The sequence below is a fragment of the Hipposideros armiger genome, unplaced genomic scaffold (genome assembly GCF_001890085.2).
Source record: "Hipposideros armiger isolate ML-2016 unplaced genomic scaffold, ASM189008v1 scaffold_12, whole genome shotgun sequence".
Classification (NCBI taxonomy): domain Eukaryota; kingdom Metazoa; phylum Chordata; class Mammalia; order Chiroptera; family Hipposideridae; genus Hipposideros; species Hipposideros armiger.
The window spans coordinates 4,482,518-4,500,322 of NW_017731362.1; the positions used below are offsets into that span (position 1 = coordinate 4,482,518).

The 17,805-nt window shown below is 38.7% G+C and overlaps 1 protein-coding gene across 1 annotated transcript in view; it reads right to left on the reverse strand.

The window, feature by feature from the left end:
* The window catches only part of MYO5A (myosin VA), a 142,448-nt gene extending 129,530 nt beyond the window's left edge, over positions 1-12,918 (reverse strand). The window contains exons 1-4 of the mRNA XM_019664099.1: positions 12,877-12,918; positions 7,494-7,604; positions 4,731-4,902; positions 2,702-2,846 (exon numbers count right to left, since the gene is read on the reverse strand). Coding sequence (XP_019519644.1) covers positions 2,702-2,846; positions 4,731-4,902; positions 7,494-7,604; positions 12,877-12,918 — 470 coding nt within the window. The remainder of the gene's footprint in view (positions 1-2,701; positions 2,847-4,730; positions 4,903-7,493; positions 7,605-12,876) is intronic.
* Positions 12,919-17,805: the final 4,887 nt, after the last annotated feature.

Consider the following 17,805-nt stretch of genomic DNA (forward strand, 5'->3'; position numbering starts at 1 on the left):
AAAAAAATAAATAAATAGAAATCAGGCAGATAAAGGAGCATGGAGGGAGAATTCTAGTCTGAACAAAAGGTGCAGAAATAGAATTATGCAATGTTAATTTGAGGGAATAGACATATTAGAGTAAGGCCACAGAGCTGAAAGTAAAAAAATTAAATGAAAGAGAAGAAAGGCTTTGGAGTCTCAGAGCTGGATTCAAATCTCAGCTCCCAGATACTATTTATCAGCATGACAACCCCAACAAGTTACTTGCCTCAGTCTCCTCGCCTGTAAAGCACAGGTGATGATGACATCTGTTCCCAGGGATGTAAGGAAGATTAGAAGTAACATGCTGACACCATGCTTGGCACATAGTAGGCAGCTAAACATAGTAGCTATTATTTAATGTAAGTTAATCGACCTTTCCATGCCATACATAAAACTCTCCTCATCCGGTAGCATGCAATACTTTAAGCCTATTTGCATAAATAGGATACCTGGTACCACATTACAGCTGAGTCGCAGGTGGACAGAAGTGTACTATTTTTCCAACCTTTCTGTAAGTCTAAAATTTTGTTATCGGGTTTAGAAAAACAAAGGCAGCTTTACAATGAGGTTTTCCCTGAGCCTAGTACATACACCCTCTGGCCCACCCAGCATTCCCTACCAACTTTTCTAACTTTATTTTTCACAATACCATGTATTAATACGTGACAGCCTTTGTATCTTATTTATTTTCATTGTTTATCAGGCCTCACTTCATGAGGGTAGTAGTTTTGTCTAATTTGCTCACTGCTGTGTCCCCTGTGCCCTCAAACAGTGCTTGCATGGTGCCCAATAAAGGTCTAGTAAACAAGCAATGACTTGGACCTTCCCTGAAGAGGGGAGGGGCCTCGAGGAGCACTGGTCATGAGAAACACTAGGATTCACATCTACTAAACATGGCACGTCTTCATTTGGTAAGAAAAAGAATGTAAGAAATGATCCTGCAACATCAATTCCTGACCATAAGTCTAAGCAGACACGGGCAATTTAGCTGTTGTGGCACATTTTATGGGTGCAGATTTATTCATAATATCATAACTGATTGAAGCTAAAACAAAACTGAGCAAAGAGAAAACCAACCAACAAACCTGCAGTTAAGAAATCACATTGAGTGGCTGAGCCACAGAAAATAGAGAGGGGGCAAATGTTGGAAAACCAAAGTAAATCTAAGGGTAAAAAGGCAGAAATATTCACATAAATCTAACACTATTTGTGGATTACCAGTAACAAAGATGGTAAGAGCCAAGCTTTCATATTTAAGGAGAGTCCTTTCAAAGAAGTCATATAGTTCTCTACGAGCAGTATAACCTTTTTCAGAGATTGTTTTTAGGCTCTCGCCCTCCGTGCAATTTTCTCTCTGCCTAGTAGTTCTCAGGTTGCACCTGTGTGGTGCTAACTCTGCACTGGAAGGCTCCAGGACTATACAAATCAAATACTGCTGGGCTTTTCTAACCTGAGGGAAAAAATTATACTGACAGATGCAATTTGCTCAATTTTAAGCTTAAAAAAATAAAGTTTCTTAAACTTGGGACACTTGTTACTATTTTACAGTATAATCTGGTATAATATGGCATTTACATGGTACAAAACTAATTTTATATTTAAAATGTTAATATTTCATAGTGTCAGGCTAATGGAATTTGAAAACTAGTCTTCCTAACTATGTGGCCTTGGGAAAGTTATATAACTCCTCAGTGCTTCAGTTTTCTCATTTGTAAAATGAAGATTGATAACAATACAACCTCAGAAGGTTCTGTGAAGATAAAATTAGTTAACAAATGGGAGACAAATAAAAAGTGTCTTGCACAGAGAGAGTACTTAATAGCTGTTTGTTGCTATTAGATTAATAATATTTTATAAAAGGACACAGTGACTTCTCTATGGACTCTGTCACTGAAATAATTCTAAAATTCTGCCTCATGCTGATCTAATTATGTATAACTAAACTATCTAGTTGGAAAATAAAAATCTCTGCAGTATTAGTTTTCTCTCCACTCCATAAATTGCTTGACCTTTTCCCATAGCATATTTATAACATGCCAAACTCTTATATTTGTAAGCTGGAGAAATTTGTGTAAATATACTATTCTTCAACGCAGTCATAGTTTTTCATTACATTACATTGTATTATTAAGAGTATAATCTAGTCTTGAAAGTAGCTTTTTGCTCCCATTCTCCAATCTCAAAATGTTAGGGTTCCATGGCTAATACCAAAGACATTTTGCTGATGCTGTTCAGGATCACCGATGGCCAAGCACATAATACCAACATTGAAATTCACACTTTCCTTCAAATTTAATTCTCTGCGATATAGACCGATTTCTTCCAGCTCTTAGGCCTCGTAGTTCTGCTCTGCCATTCATCACCCGAATGACACTGGGCAAGTCACTTAACACCACCAAACCTTGATCCACTCATCTATACAACATAACACCTGTCCATGCATAGTCACAGGATCATGACAAGATTCCAAAGGCAGTTTTTAAAAACTATATTTCTTTATTTTATAGGTTATTTTAATAATAATGCAGGCCATCTAAGAAAAATTAGTCAAGGCTGTTTATTTAATAATAATTCACAAGTTGCTATTTGCTGTATTTTAAAGTATTTGTGACTCAGCAAAGAAGGAATTATCACATCTAATTAGAGGCATGATATAATAAATAGGGCTTCCACCAACCTGGCCATTTGCTTGTAAGCTTCTTCGGCTACTGCAAAGATATGTGGATCCATATCACCCATGTTCTGACCACTATAGGCATTAATAATATCTTCTCCATAAATAGGCAGCTGCTCGTAAGGATTTATAGCTACTAGGACTATACCTGGGGAAAGGGGTAAAAAAGCAGAAGTCAGTGATATCCTAAGGAGCATGTCAAATTTGTTAAAGTAAGAATCACAGTTAACACAAATTTCAAGGTCAGTTGACACCGAACTAACAAATTGTTAAGGATCAAAATATGTCATGGCCTTTGCCTCTGAATCCATTATACCTCATCCTAACTGCAGCACCATTTAAAAGCTGAACTAGGTTATTTAAAATAATGAAAATTGTGGCACTGTTAAAAGAACTTTAAATATTTTCATAATATTTAAAAATTCCACTTCTAGAAATTTATGCAAATGAAATAATCATGCAAAGGGTTTTATTTTTCAATAAAGATGTTTATCACAATGCTATTCATAACAGTGAAAAGTAAAAACAAACAAAATATATAGTAAAGAGTGCTTAAATACATTTTGTTATATCCAGATGACAGACTATTTTGCTACCACCACAAATCACGTTTGTAAAGAATATTAAATGTCATAGGAAAACATGACACAAAATTATATAGAGACTGATTCCAATTTTATATCTATTTATACTCTCTCACATATACACACATATAGGAAGTAAGTCAACATGATATTGGTTATTTTTCAGTGGTGAATTACATGTAATTCTTTTCCTTTTTATATTTTTTTGTATTTCCTTAAATTTTACAGTAGGTATATATTAACTTATTGAAGTCATTCAATCAACAAATATTTTTTTCATTTCCAACTACATTTCAAGTATAAGTGCTGGGTTTACACAACAGTAAACAAAAAAAGACAAATCTTTATTCTCATGGACCTTATCATATTCTAGTAAGAAATTCAAACAATTAATAAGAAAAAATATATGTGATAGGTTAAATAGTAGTAAGGAAAAAGGAGAAAAATGAAACAGAGAAGGGAGACAGATACTAAGAGGACAAGGAGTTTATGATTTAGATGGGAGGGAGGTGCGGAAGGGAGGCTTTACCAAGAAGGCAACATGTGTGCAAGAAAAAAAAATTGAAGAAAAATGAAAATAGAGAAAAGGAAATACTTAGTTAATAGATAGGGGAGGAAAATATTTACTATCAAGGATATAAAAAGATATAAATTCTTTGAAGAAGAAAAAATATCTGTCCCTGTCCAAAACAGAAGAGTAATGAAGAAATGATAGCACTGAGTTGGGTATACCAAGCAAATAAACTTAGAGGAAAATGAATGGAAATCTTGAATCTGAGTTTCAGAGAAGAATGATTAGTGAATGAAAAATAAGAAGTCAGTAGAGGAAAAAGAGCCAGCGATGAGAGAGAAAATAAAGGATAAGAAGAAAACAGAGAAAGAGAGAAAAAAAGGAAGAAAGAGGGAAAGGAACCCAAATGTACACACATGTGCATGCTTAACTTCTAAGAGGGAGAAAGAGAATCCTGAGCTGTGTCCCTGGCAGCTGATACTGCAACAAGCAGGGGCCCAGGCAAGCAGAGCAAGTCAAGCCAGTCCTGCTTTTCTAAGCAATTGAGAAAAAGGGGACACTAAATTTCTCGAACCAGCCCCAAGGATAAGTCTTTGGACATCTACTCTTCATGTAGTGGTTTTTGTAAGAAATTAAAAAAATAACTGGAAATTGGCATTGAATTTGGCATGTGACTTCTGGGGCGTGAAGGGGGAATCCAAAAGATGGGGACCAGTCCTTTTTATTTTGAGAAAATTATGTAAGTTCACAAATGAGCTTATTCAGCATAAAATGGAACTAGCTAGTGAACACTGGTAAGTCTTTTTGGTAACTCTGAAGTGAATTTGTCTCTAAGAGAAAATCCAACCAGTCTTCTTTCCCCCTGCACAATATATCCAAGGCTATGTCCATTAGAGGAAAGAGTCCACAGTCCACTCAGACAGCAGGGCACACTTACCACAATATGTGTAAATAAGCTTGGAATCAATAAAGCGGACTCTGAGATTGTGGAGCACAGCAGGCTCATGAAGATAGCTGAGGGCTGTGAGGTCATTTTCACCCACAAGTATGTCAGGGTTTCTTAAGTGAGGCAGTTCCTTGGTCTTTGGATCTAGACGATATTCCAAATCCTGAAAATGCACAAGATACAGCATACGGATAAATCATGGCAATAAACATGGAACAGGCCCATGAATTTTGCTTATTTCCTATTTCTAATTTGCTTTTCAGCTATTAAACACATTCTTTTCCTGGCATCTTCCAAAACCACATAAACTGATGGAAATGGCAAAAAATAAGGATAGTCTTTTTTTCACTAGATGTATTTACTCATATTAACAATTTTTGCTAATATAGTTTCAGAAGTCATAGCCTAGACTTTTTTTACCCAGTTACTGGACCAGAAGTTTTTAATCTTTATTTAAGCTTTTTTTCTCTTCACCTGTGATAAGTGAAAGGCAGTAATACAGAGTAGTCAAAACCTTGGCTCTAGAGTCAGATCTACCTGGGTTCAAATCCTAAAACTGATATTTATTTCTTTTGTGGTCTTAGGTATGTTATTTAACCTAAATCCTTTATTTGTAAAAAGGCAATAATAGAAACAGTTCACAGGGGTATGGTAAAAATTAAATGAGGCAACACCTGGCACACGGTAAATACTTGGGAACCCCTAAATCCCAAAAGGTCCAAGAATCCCCTGATATTAGGTATATGTCTATATTTGTCAATATACACACATATGTGTACTTTTTTTGAAAGACAGCCCAGTTTTCATTTGATTTTTAGTGAAGTGCTTGGCCCAAAAGTTAAGAAGTACTGCTCACTTTAAAGCCATGGGAATATGGCTTTATAGCAAAGCCAAGCATGGAAGTGCCAAACAACTATGTGTTAAGGGCAAATAACATACAAGTGAAATGGGGAAAAAAATGCAATTTAATTGTGGGGAGAGATAAGCTAGTTTTGTAAAAAGCCACTTTAGTTAATACTGAAGAGATAATCAGGGGTCAAATATTCAGATCTGGTCTAAATGAGCTATGCTAAAAGGGAGAAATTTTACAATCTGCCCCTCTACCTCTCTCTGCCTGTTTATTGGGGCATAATGTCCTTCTCTAAAGCTAACTGATCCTTGCATTGGCCCCTGCAAGACACAAAAGCCAGTTCTGGTTGTGCGATCTCAGGCAGAACTATTGATACTTCATGTCTCTGAGCCTTGGTTTCCTTATTTGGAAAATAGTTCTAATACCACCTACAAACCCAAAGCGTTGCTGTGAGAATTAACCTAAGAAAATATAGGCCAAAGTTCCTAACGTGTTACCTAACACAGAGTAGATGACCAATATGTGTTGAATAAATTAATTCCCTAGTTTGGCATTCAAGGCCCTCCTGATCTTACCTCATTCTTTCCTGTCTTCTTCCCAACTAAACTTCTTGCCCCTGTGTTGCTGTCCTGAAAGTCATCCTCCGTGGAGCCACCAATGAGTCCTTTCTAAAACACACACCTGGTACCCTTCCCCGGTTTATAAACACTACCATCACTCCCTGTAGCATACCAGCTGCAGTCCAAGAGTTTCAGCATGGATACCAGGCCCTCTGTGGGCTGGTTTCCACCCTTATCCTCTTGCAAGTTCACTTTACATCACAACAACATGGAACTTGGGTAGTTCCCAAAACGCACAAGACTGTGCATGGCTCTGCCTTTGCCGGTGTTTTTCTGGATCCCGGAAACACACTCCCCCTCGTCTACTCATTTTTTCAGACAACGCCTCCCCGACCCCTCACCTTCACCAGCCCCCTGACCACTCCCCGCTCTGTCCTACTTCTGTTCCTTGTTTATATTTATTATATCATGGGCCACACTTTTCGTAAATATATCTGTTTCTCTGACCTGACATTGATGTCGGAGAGCATACCTTTTGCCACCTCTTAACGTGGAATCCAGCAGGTACCTTAATACACAAGCCTTGAGCTAGAACACAAACCTTTCTAAATCGCTGCTCCAGTTAACTTGTTATATTCATGATCTCCAAAAGACAACCCTCACAGGTTCTACCCCCTGTTTCTTTTTCAATCCAAATTCTACCTACCTTTGAAGACCCAGTCAAAATCCTTCCTCCTCCTTAAAGGGTTTCCTGACAAAGCAGCCCACAATGAATTTCCCTCTAAAAGGAGTTATAGCAAATAAAGCACTTAGAATCACGCCTGTGTGACATGCCCTGTCAAATGCAGTGAAGAAATTAAAATTGGTGGAGCTAAGATGAGTCCACTCATGTAGTGAATGGAGACATGAAAGCATAGAGACACAAGTGATTTTAAGTTCTTTTGGTCATTAGCCAAGTGCTTATATATGAGAACTTCTCAGTAAATGTTTCTCAAGTGATTAATTCCAGCAAATATCAAATCTCAGACTGGCTTCTTCAATGTTTTCTTAGTTAAGAGGAAAACATTCTTGTTAGCCTCAACAAAATACACATACACAGGCATGTTTGGGAGGATTAGATGTGAATCTGAACCTAATCATAATAAATTCATGGACTAAAATAATGGCTTTTTAAAGTATCTGCTATTTTCACAAACTCATTTGGAATAGAAAATTGTTTGCCATGTTTATCAGTCAGTAAGTAAAAAACATTAACCTCCAACTGAAGTCAAGTATGTCACAGCAAAGTTACAATTTGAATTCCCTTCGCTTTATGCTGATAACAAATACAAGCAAAATGTTTACCTTTCCTTCCTCAAGGTGAAGCAGGAGGACTTTATCTCCTGGCTTATAATCTTTGAGCAGCTCTGCTGACTTCCAAACTTCTTCGGGATCAGGTATCCAAACTCTGGCAAACTAGCAGATGGGAAGGAAAAGAATTTTAAACTAGCAAACCAATTACTTCATAATGATATGTAAAACATATCATGGATTTATTTGTAACTAAATAATTTATGAAAAATAAACCTTGGCCAATATGAAATTTAATTTTTAAATTAGTAGGTGAAAAATTTTAGCCCCAGTAGTGGCACCATCGAGCCCACATTATATAAAAAATATGCTCTGTGTTGTGAAATAATTTCACAATATGTGCAAGTCAAATCACTATGTGTGATTTTACTTTAAACTTATACACTGTTGTGTATCAACTATATCTCAATAAAACTGGGAAAAAGTATGCTGAAGAAATAGCTACAGTGAAAGTATGGTTTTGCTTGGTACAGTAAATGCTACCTGAAAATGTAATTGAGGTTAAAATGTGCATGTATTAATAAACCTATTTTTTCACAGACTTTCATGGATTTCAAAACATGATTTTGAATCACTGGTGCAGTAGCTCTGCCAGTTGCAGCAGCACAGCTATCTTTTTATGGAAGGATTTACAACTTGAATTTTTATTGTGGTTTTTCATTCTGTGCTGTGCAAAGCCTTAGTGATTGCTGAGGTGTTCTGCAGGGGCCAGTATGGTGTGGAGGAGAGGAGAGGAAGCCTGTGGCTTCACAGCTGTTTTACATACTAGGCATCTGGAATTGTCTTTAAACATAGTTCTGTTTACTAATAAAAAAAAAAAACTGAGAAAGTATTGTTGTCTAGTATTTTGCTTCATTATTTTATAAAGATGAGTGAAAATGGTAAAAATGGAATATTTGGTCAGCAATAAGTTTCGCTCTTGTAACATCAATATCATGAAAGAAGTATGGCAATAACGAGGGGTTCCTGCAGCAGCAAATTCTTAGCCTCAACTAGACACTCTGGTCTTAAGCCAATTTTGGACTTCTGGTCAATGTTGAAGAAAAAGAACAAAATACATGAACATGAATGATTCCTCCAAACACCGTGTTGAAGAGATGTTTTATGATTTCTTGGATTCCTCAGGAACGAGTCTCCCTTTAAAACACAGGTACACTAAACCATGATGCCCATTTTCAGGGCTATGTCACATACGAAAATACCACCACCACCACCAGCCTTTCTCAACTTTACTTTCTTCAGAGCTCTTATTACTGCCTGAACTTATTTACTGTTATTTCTTGCTTGTTTACTTATTATTTCTCTTCTTTCATTAGAACATAAGCTCCATGTCTGTCTTGCTCCACACAGTATACAGGGCCTGTGTACCTGGTGTACAGCTGGGTGCTTGGTATTTGTTGAAAGAATCTCAGAATAAAAGGCATCTCCTTAAATTGAATTAAGTAGTATTGTAAAATAAACTCACCCATGGCTTTCTTTTTCTCTTATTATCGCAGACTCATGTAAACTTTTTGTCCCAGCAGTTGGCAGAGGAAACAGTACTGAACTAGGTTATGGGTTCTAACCCCAGGACGACCATGTTGGCCCTTTAGCCTTTATTTCAGGCACCTATAAAATGAGGATGACGGTCGTGCTCCTCTAGTTTATCTCAAGTGCTTATACACATAGAAGCCTCATGAAAAGCATAAACCAATATGTAAGCATAATTGTTACTGTTTTTTTCATAAGAAGTGATTGCTAATGTTATACGTCAAATACATTACTGAAATTTGTCTTTCAGTAACTTTCTTCCCAGTTACACAGTCCATAAACTGAGTGACATCTGTACACATTACTAAAATCTTACTCGTTCAATAAACATTTCTGTGTACCAACTGCTCCTACTCCAAAGCTCGCTTTAGAAAGCCAGTATTTCTGTAACTTTCTCTGGAAGGATTTACTGGCTCCAGAAAAGACATGTAATATATATGAGACTCAGAGTCCATGAAATGACCTACTATCCTGACTGATGAAAGCACAAAACAGCGAAATAGGTCCAAGTGAGTGTGTGGAGGCATGCCTGGCTCGCTCTAAACAAGAAGAGATTTTAACTAAATCTAGAAAGAAGTACCTTTGTGTTCTTTGTCCACAGCTCAGATTTTCACAAATATTTTGGAAACAGGAATGAGTAGATACTTTGCCAAAGGCTAGATTTCCAAGAGCTGGGTGTTCACAGCAGACAGTAGAGGGAGGTGAAAGCCCTGACACTCCACAGAGACAAGATACTTAAATACCAAACATCACCCCGATAACCAGCTTCCCCTGTATCCTAACTTTATTTCTTGGTAAAGTATCCAAGGAGAAATAGGTCAGAAATCAGCCTGTTATTACCATTGTCTTTTTATGGCTCCTCTCCATCTTTAACAGTGACTGCAGAAACAACTGTACCAGAACTGGGTCAGTTGGGAGGTATATATATATATATATACCTTAGTTGCTGAAACCCAGCAGAATCTCAACCTGACAACGCCCCTTCCTATTGCCTCTGTCACTTCCAGCCCTGCTTTGTACTCTTCCCCTAAGCCCCCTATGAAAATATACATGGCAGCCCTGGGAACAGGATTAAATTTATCCGGCCACATCCAGAGCAAAGATTATGGGAAAGAAGGCAAGGCCCTAAGATCGCATGGGAAATCTAGAAATGGGACATAACAGCAAGAGACAGGCAGGAATCACAAACAGGGGTGGACACACATACCCACAAGTCTGCTCAGGGGCTTCCTGGAGTAACAAGCCGTTAGCAAACAATAGCTCTACCCAAAGTGAATCAGACTGGACACAGCTTCCGGCAAGACAAGGGAGGGTCTGAGGTTGAGTAACTCACTCTTAGCTGGTAGAAGGTGGGCTTTCCTGCAATGCTCCTCATTCCATCTCTTTTCCATTCACATTGCTCCAGCTTTGTCCCCCATTATCTTGTGAGTCCCTCAAATATCTCACTCATGATACCTCAGACCTTGTTTTGGTTACTTATCGGTCTATGGACCTCCCACCTGAGACTGTATATCCTTAACTCACCTGGAACCTCTCTAGGGTTGATCAAGTTCCTTGCCCACAGCTGGTGGGCAGCACATTTGTGTTGATTTAAGAAAGAGGTAGGGCAAGGGAAGGAGGAAAATGGGAGAACTGGGATGAAAGGCAGCAAAGGAAACTTCACAGGCCTCCCTCAGGATTTTCCTGAAGCCACAAAGCACAGCTGAGAAGTGGGAGGAGTTGGAGACTTAGAGAATTGAGACTCCTGAACAGGCAATGAAAGAGTATATGCTGATATAGGAACTGGTAGGAGAAGGGAAAACACAGATTTGGGACATGAGGTACTGTCATGAAAGCTAAAAAACAAACAAACAAACAAACAAACAAAAAACTGTAGATGAAGAAAAGAGGAAAAAGGCTTAAAATGTAAACACATATCAAAGATTTATGACAATTTAAAAGAAGACCCGATTAGAAACAGAGTAGGGGCAAAATAGAGGTGGGCTTCATTTTATAACAGTCAAAACCTGAGAAAATAATGCTTGCACAGATTTAAGTTACATAATCGCTTGCAAGGAAAATAAAAACCATCTATCCTTCTGCAATACGATATAATGAGGTCTGCCTGGCAGAGACGAGGTAATTCTGACAGAGTCTAACGGAAGAACACTGGAAAGGCAGGTTCGGGGGATGTGCTTGCACTAGTGCTTGCCCGAAAGGGGCACTAAATAGAGCCGGCTCAGGCTAGTATGGCCCTCAGACCTTCCTAGGGGGTACACCCATCCCTGCGCCCTTACGGAGACACCAGTTATCTTCCTTTTTGCATCCTACCACAATGACAACACTCAAGAGCTCCTTGATTAGTGCTGATGACTCACTGGAAGCTTTGCTAACTTGCATTTTGTCAGTCAAGATTCCCTGAGATGGCACCAGGAGCAGCTGTTTGTGATGCCTCAGACACTCGGGAACAACACTGACAACACTAACAGTAAATGCCCGGTCCCTGAATCCCAAACCATCTGACCCATGTGATTCTCTCTTCCCCAAACTCCCACGTACATTATTTGCTTTTCATACAGCACATGTGCACACCTTTCCTAGCTCCCCCACTAAATCACAAGCAGCTTGGCAGCATGGAATCTACCTTGGTTTGTTTTTGATATCCCATTGTGAATATTTGCAAAAATGAATGTTTTACGTGACAAGTCAAACAAGCCTATAATAAAAACTAAATATCCCTCAAGGCTACAAACTGAAGCAGGAGAGATATACTGAATCATCAGTCCCCCTCCTCTGAGTCCTGACATTAACACAGATGCTCCACGTGGTTACTAAGTAACTCATACAACGCTTCTGGCATGTTTTTGATGTAAAAGATTCAGAAACTACTACTCTAAAGCACATAATGGGCTTTCCAGAATTTTTATACATACATACATACATACATACACACACACGAAGTATTTGTCGAACTGAAGAATGATATGATGAACTCCCATATACCCACCATTTAGGTTCAGAAATAGAACATTACTAATGTTAAAACTCCTCAGTGGAATATATTCTTAAACATTTCATTTTCCATCCATCTTTACTCATCACTATTATTCTCCAGTCATGCCAAACTATGGGTTTGCTGTACCCTGAAAAAGCTCTGCTGCCTCATACTTCTGTGCCTTTGGTTTAGTGACTTCCTCCATCTGGAACACAATCCCTCCTTTTTCTCAGCCAGCAGGCTCCTATCTATCCCTCATATCAGTGTTAAAGTACCACCTGTGTTAAAGGGCCACCTCCTCTAGGAAGGCTTTCCTGACTTCTCATCATCATTTGGCACTCCATTCTCAACGTCCCCATTACCTCATATAATCTTCCACTAGAATCCTTATCCCACTAAATGATGACTTTGTGTACCTATCTCCCTCTAGAGATTGGGAGCTCCTTGAGAGGAAGGGCGCATCTTCTTCATCTTTGTCTCTTCAGCACTTAACACAGGGCCTGCCTATAATAATTTCTTAATCAAGTTTTGTTATATGAATATCCTTGGCCTCAGATATTACACTGTAAGAGGTCAGACTAAAAGAAGTCGAGGCAAGAGGCTCGCAGAATCTTCTGAAAGGGTCTATAATTCCTAGAAATAAAGAAAGCTGTAAGCAACATTAGACTGCTGAGTTACGTAGGAAATCTTGGTGTGACAGAAAGAAAAAGAGCCAGGAATTTAGAGGGTAGAGGAAGTAACAAAACATCCTTTCCTCTGCCCCGCACACAAAGCCATACCTCAATCCCTTCATAATTTGTGCGTTCAGAGTGGAAGTTGTCCCTCACTTCTAGAACACAGAGCCCCACTCCCAACGCAACCAAAGCTACTCACTTTGAAGGCCAAAGTGTTGTGACCATCACTTCCACCAGTCATCCCCTGGAGCAGCAAAGCGGGGAACAGATGGAAAGAAAGGTAAGCCAGAGGGTTACAGCAGGGTGAGGGGACATACTAAAATGGGAGGAAAGAGAAAAGAAGGGATAGGGGTGAACACATGGTGCATTCTGGGTAAGGATGGTGAAGAGTGGAAGTGTCCTACGACCCTGCTGCATGCTATGGCTGAGCAAAATGGCAAACACCAACCTGCCTCATGGAACTTGACAAAGGTTGTGAGCAATGAGAGCTAACATTTGCTGAGTGTTTTCTCTGTGTCAGTAGAGGCCTAGGTATTATACATACATAATTCCACGCCATCATCACCATAACCCTATTACTAACCCATTTTAACAGATATTGAGGCTTAGACCTTAAAAGTGATAGCACTAGGGGTTAAATCTATGGCTACTCTAAAAGCCAAATACTCTCTCCACTCTACCACACTTCCCCCTTGTTAAAACAGTAGACTTCATGAAGAAGAAACTCCCTTCCTTCACTCCAAAAATGTTCCTCTTAGTATCATAATGGAAACAGCTATTTCACTGGTCCGTGTCATTAGGTGAGACTTAAAAATGCCTTATCTAAGACAATGTGTCAAAGCCACAGTGATCAGCCTGGCATCCATCCTGCAGTATACCAATTGGCTCTGATCACAGAAATGAGCTTAGGGAATAACAGCAAAAAGTAATCTAATGATAACCAAGGACTAACATTTTAATAAATGAATGATTTCAGGTTCATTCACTTCTATAAACAAACAAAGTGACAGGGTTAATTTAAGATTTTTAATTTGTTTGTAACTCTTGAAGTTATCCTGCATGCACATGGTTTAAAAATAAATCAAGTTCAAGTCAGCTTCCAGCAGACACTGGAATTATTTTAAATTCATAAAGAAAAGAACTTCAGGTTTTGTTACCATCAAGGAGCAAAAATTAAATAACCTTATTTCTCTAGAATTTTATGTGAGATGGCAGAGCTCTGGAATGAATATTTTTAGATACTGCAGTTCTGTAATATTCCTATAGATTATTTTCGGAACTAGGTCTCACTTTATAAGCACAGTCTCAATATACACATTAAGGAAAACTACTATTTCCATCTACAATTGGCTAGTGGGTACTTGAGGATAAATTACAAAATTCTAAGTAAGTAAAATAAAAGTAAAACAGAGTCACCATCTAAGAAAGGAATCATGTTGATCATTTTCATCACAATGCTTTTTGTTTGATTGGGATGAAGAATGCTCCTGCTTTCCTTTACTTAATTCTTGCAATATTCTTTACAATTGTTATTACTAAAGAAGTCCCTCACTCAACAAACAACCTAAGAGAGGTTAAATAACTGGCCCCAAAGCCACTCAGCAAATAAATGACACAGGCAGGATTCAAACCCAGGACGATCTCTGACCTCAAAATGCTTAGGATGTAGCGTATTAGGAAGAATAAAACAAATATAGTCCCAAAGATTCACTTTTTCCTGATTGTGACCCAAGCTGTCCAATTAAACAAAACAGCTCACACTTTCCTACCATTTTCAACACTTGCTCCTAATTTAGAGAAAAGTATAAAAAGGGATCATGTTAAATAGGTACAGGCTTCTGCTATAGATATTCTCTTCCTGTGCAGAATATCTATCACTCTGATGAATGAGTTGGTGTTAAAGAAATCATGGATAATTTTTAAATCTTAAATAAAATGTTTCAACATGGTAAAGTTTGAAGAAATCAGACAACACATGCGTTGTATGAAACAACACAGATAAGCAGGCACTAAGACGTAGTTCCTCTCATTTGTAACAGGTGGCTACCTTTGTTTTGCTCCCGACTTTGGGGACAGGCAGCTCTGGCTGAGATCATGGTCTGGTGCAAACTTAGGGGACATTACAGGTCTCTCATGATCTGGCCCCTGCCAATTTCTTCAGTCTCATCTCTCATCATTCGTGGCTTGCTCATGACCCTCTAACATCTGCAAACAACAACTGGTTCCTCTTTATCTCCCTCTCTTACTCACATTCTCCCCAAACCTGGCAAACCCTCTCCCCATCACCCATTTAGTGCCTATGTGTCCTTTAAGAGCCCACCTTTCAGCAGCATTTGATCACTGACCTTAGCAACCTACCTGGAATACTCTGCTTGGCTTCTGAGACACTTCATCCTCATGGTTCCCCTCTTACCCCTCAAATCACTCCTCCATTTCTTGTGCCAGGTCCACCTTCTCTATCCACCCTCTAAATGTTGGAATTGCCCAGAACTCTGAGATGAGCCTCTTCTCTCTTCTAATGTAATAGTAAGAGTCTGGGCTTTGTTGTTTCCCTGCTCTGTGGATTTCCTGTGCCTCATCTACAATGAGAGTAATAATAATGCTTACAACATTGAGTTCGCATGAGAATTAAATCAGTTAATATATATACTCAGAGCAGTGCTTGGCACATAGAAAGCAGTCAGTACATATTAGCCAACCTCATTCATATTGACATTATGATTATGATTAGAGATCACTATTGTTATTTTTATGTCAACATTGTATCCCACCCTCATGAGTTTAAATACCAATTTTTCTCAAATTTCTATTTCTGGCCCAGACCTTTCTATTGAACTCCAGACCCACAGACTCACATAGCTATCTAAGATCCCTATTTAGGCGTCTCATACACATCTTAAATTTAAATCCAAAACAGAACTCTTCTCCCACCACCTTTTAAACCTGTCCTTCCAGCAGTATCCCCATGTCAGTAACAGGCACTCTACCCAGCTCTTGGGAGAATCTGATCATTAGCACCAGTCTCTCCTGGACTCCTACACCGAATCCATCACTAAGTCCTACCTCCAATATATGGTACCTTTGGTTCACCTCTCTCAACCTCCATGGCCACCCCCCAAATCACAGCACCATCATCTCTCACCTTTATGCTTCAAATAACTCTATATCAAGTTTTCCCTCCCTCAATGTCTATTCAGCAGCCAAAGTGTTCTTTTTGAAATGGAAAAAAACCTGATGATGTTTTCCCCTTGCTTGAAAACCTTAGTGACTTGGAATAAAACATTCACATAACCTCCTAGAGCCTTGCATTACTTGGCATCTGCCTCCAGAAAGTCTCGCAGAACCAGCCTCATCTCATGACATTGCCCACTACCCCTACTGCTTAGCCCCTCCCTCCACCCCATCAAGGGCCATCTGCACTGGTTTTCCTTCAACTACTTAAACAATCCATGCTACCTCGAGCCTCAAGACTTTCTCTTGGCCTAGAATCCTTATCCTCACTGCTAGCGTTACTGATTCCTACTTATCTTTCACATTTCAGCTTTGAATGTCTGTTATTTAGAAAGATCCTCCCCGACCTCTCCATGTAGATAAAGCCCCCTCATGATTTCACACATAATCCTGTACTTTTCTTACTATAAAGGCCACAAGGACAAGGACTATGCCTATCTTGCTCAAAATTGATGCCTAGGGCTAAACACAGTGTATGATCTATAATGCGTGCCCAATAACTACCGAGCGAATAAATGAATGTCCTATTTCATCAAATCTAAGATACCATCAATGATAAAAGATGCATTCCTAATGTGAAAAAAACGTGCGTGGCAGATGTGAGTAAATACAGCATATCATTATTGTACACCTTGTTCTTAGCCACATCTCTGACTCTATTTTGTCTCTGCATTTTTTTCCTTCTCTTTTCTTCTACTTTTTAAACTTTTGTCTAAAAGAGAAAAATAAAAGAGATGTATAGCCTTTCTTGAATAAAGTAGAATTTAAAAAATAAAACAACTTATTTTAAAAACTCAGTTTAGTGTTAAAACCTCCAGAAAGCCTTCCTTGACCAGAAGGCTTAGGTAGGGGCTCCTGTTTGGACCTTCCATAATACCTGGTTTTTCTCTCTATTCACTTGCCACATTCCATTAGAATTATCTTCTCAAAGTCCTAGGTCTTTAACTAGACTGTGTCCTCCTTGAGGACAAGATCTATGATTGATAAATTGGCATAACCCCCTTCCTTGGCCCAGTGCTTAGCAGAGTAGATGCTCAAGAGATGTCTGTTGAGTGAGTGAATAGTTCAATGGATTAGTTTTTAGGAGCCACAGAGCTTCCATGGACTTGAAATGTGAAGGAAAGCTATGCTAAAACAGAAAGCCAGTCATGGCAGAAGCCAGAGAAGAGAACTGAACATAATTTAATTAGCTACCAAATACAAGCATGAGTGAAAAGCAATAATCCAGTCATCCATGCTTAAAAATACAAGCCTGGCTTGCCCAAAAGAAACAGCACTTCTCAATAGGAGGTTGCTTTAAGGATGATGAACAGAACATGCATAAACATGATGAGCCTGGAGGTTAGTAAAACATACTCATATTTACATCTGATGTGCTACCTATCTGTAGACTTTTGATCAACAGAATCCTTATAAAAACTATTTGAACAAAACCCACAATTTCTACTTTGTAGCATTAGTATTTTTAAATGCACATACAACAGGTTAAGCTAATAACATAAGGCTGCAGTGTTAATTTGATGTATTGAAGGCACAACTAGATGTACACTGAGTACCAAGGAGGCAGGTGACCCCAGAGTTACCCTAAAGGAAGAGGAGAACAAGAGAAGTGGTATTGGACCCAAGACAGCTGTTCACCATGCTTGCACCTTTATCATGTTAAGACAATTACTAGAGAACCAAGAAGCAGAAATAATTAGATATTGAGGTTATGGAACTCTGACTCAGCAATTGCCAAACTACTAGAAAGACCAAGAGTACACTCTTCTTTCCTTAATTGTGACAGCCCTAGATGCTAAATGGTATGACTGAATTGATAAAGATCATCTGAATTGGTTGGTTGGGAGTTCTCAATAGGAGTGAGAGGAATTGACAAGGACAATGGGGGAGCGGGGAT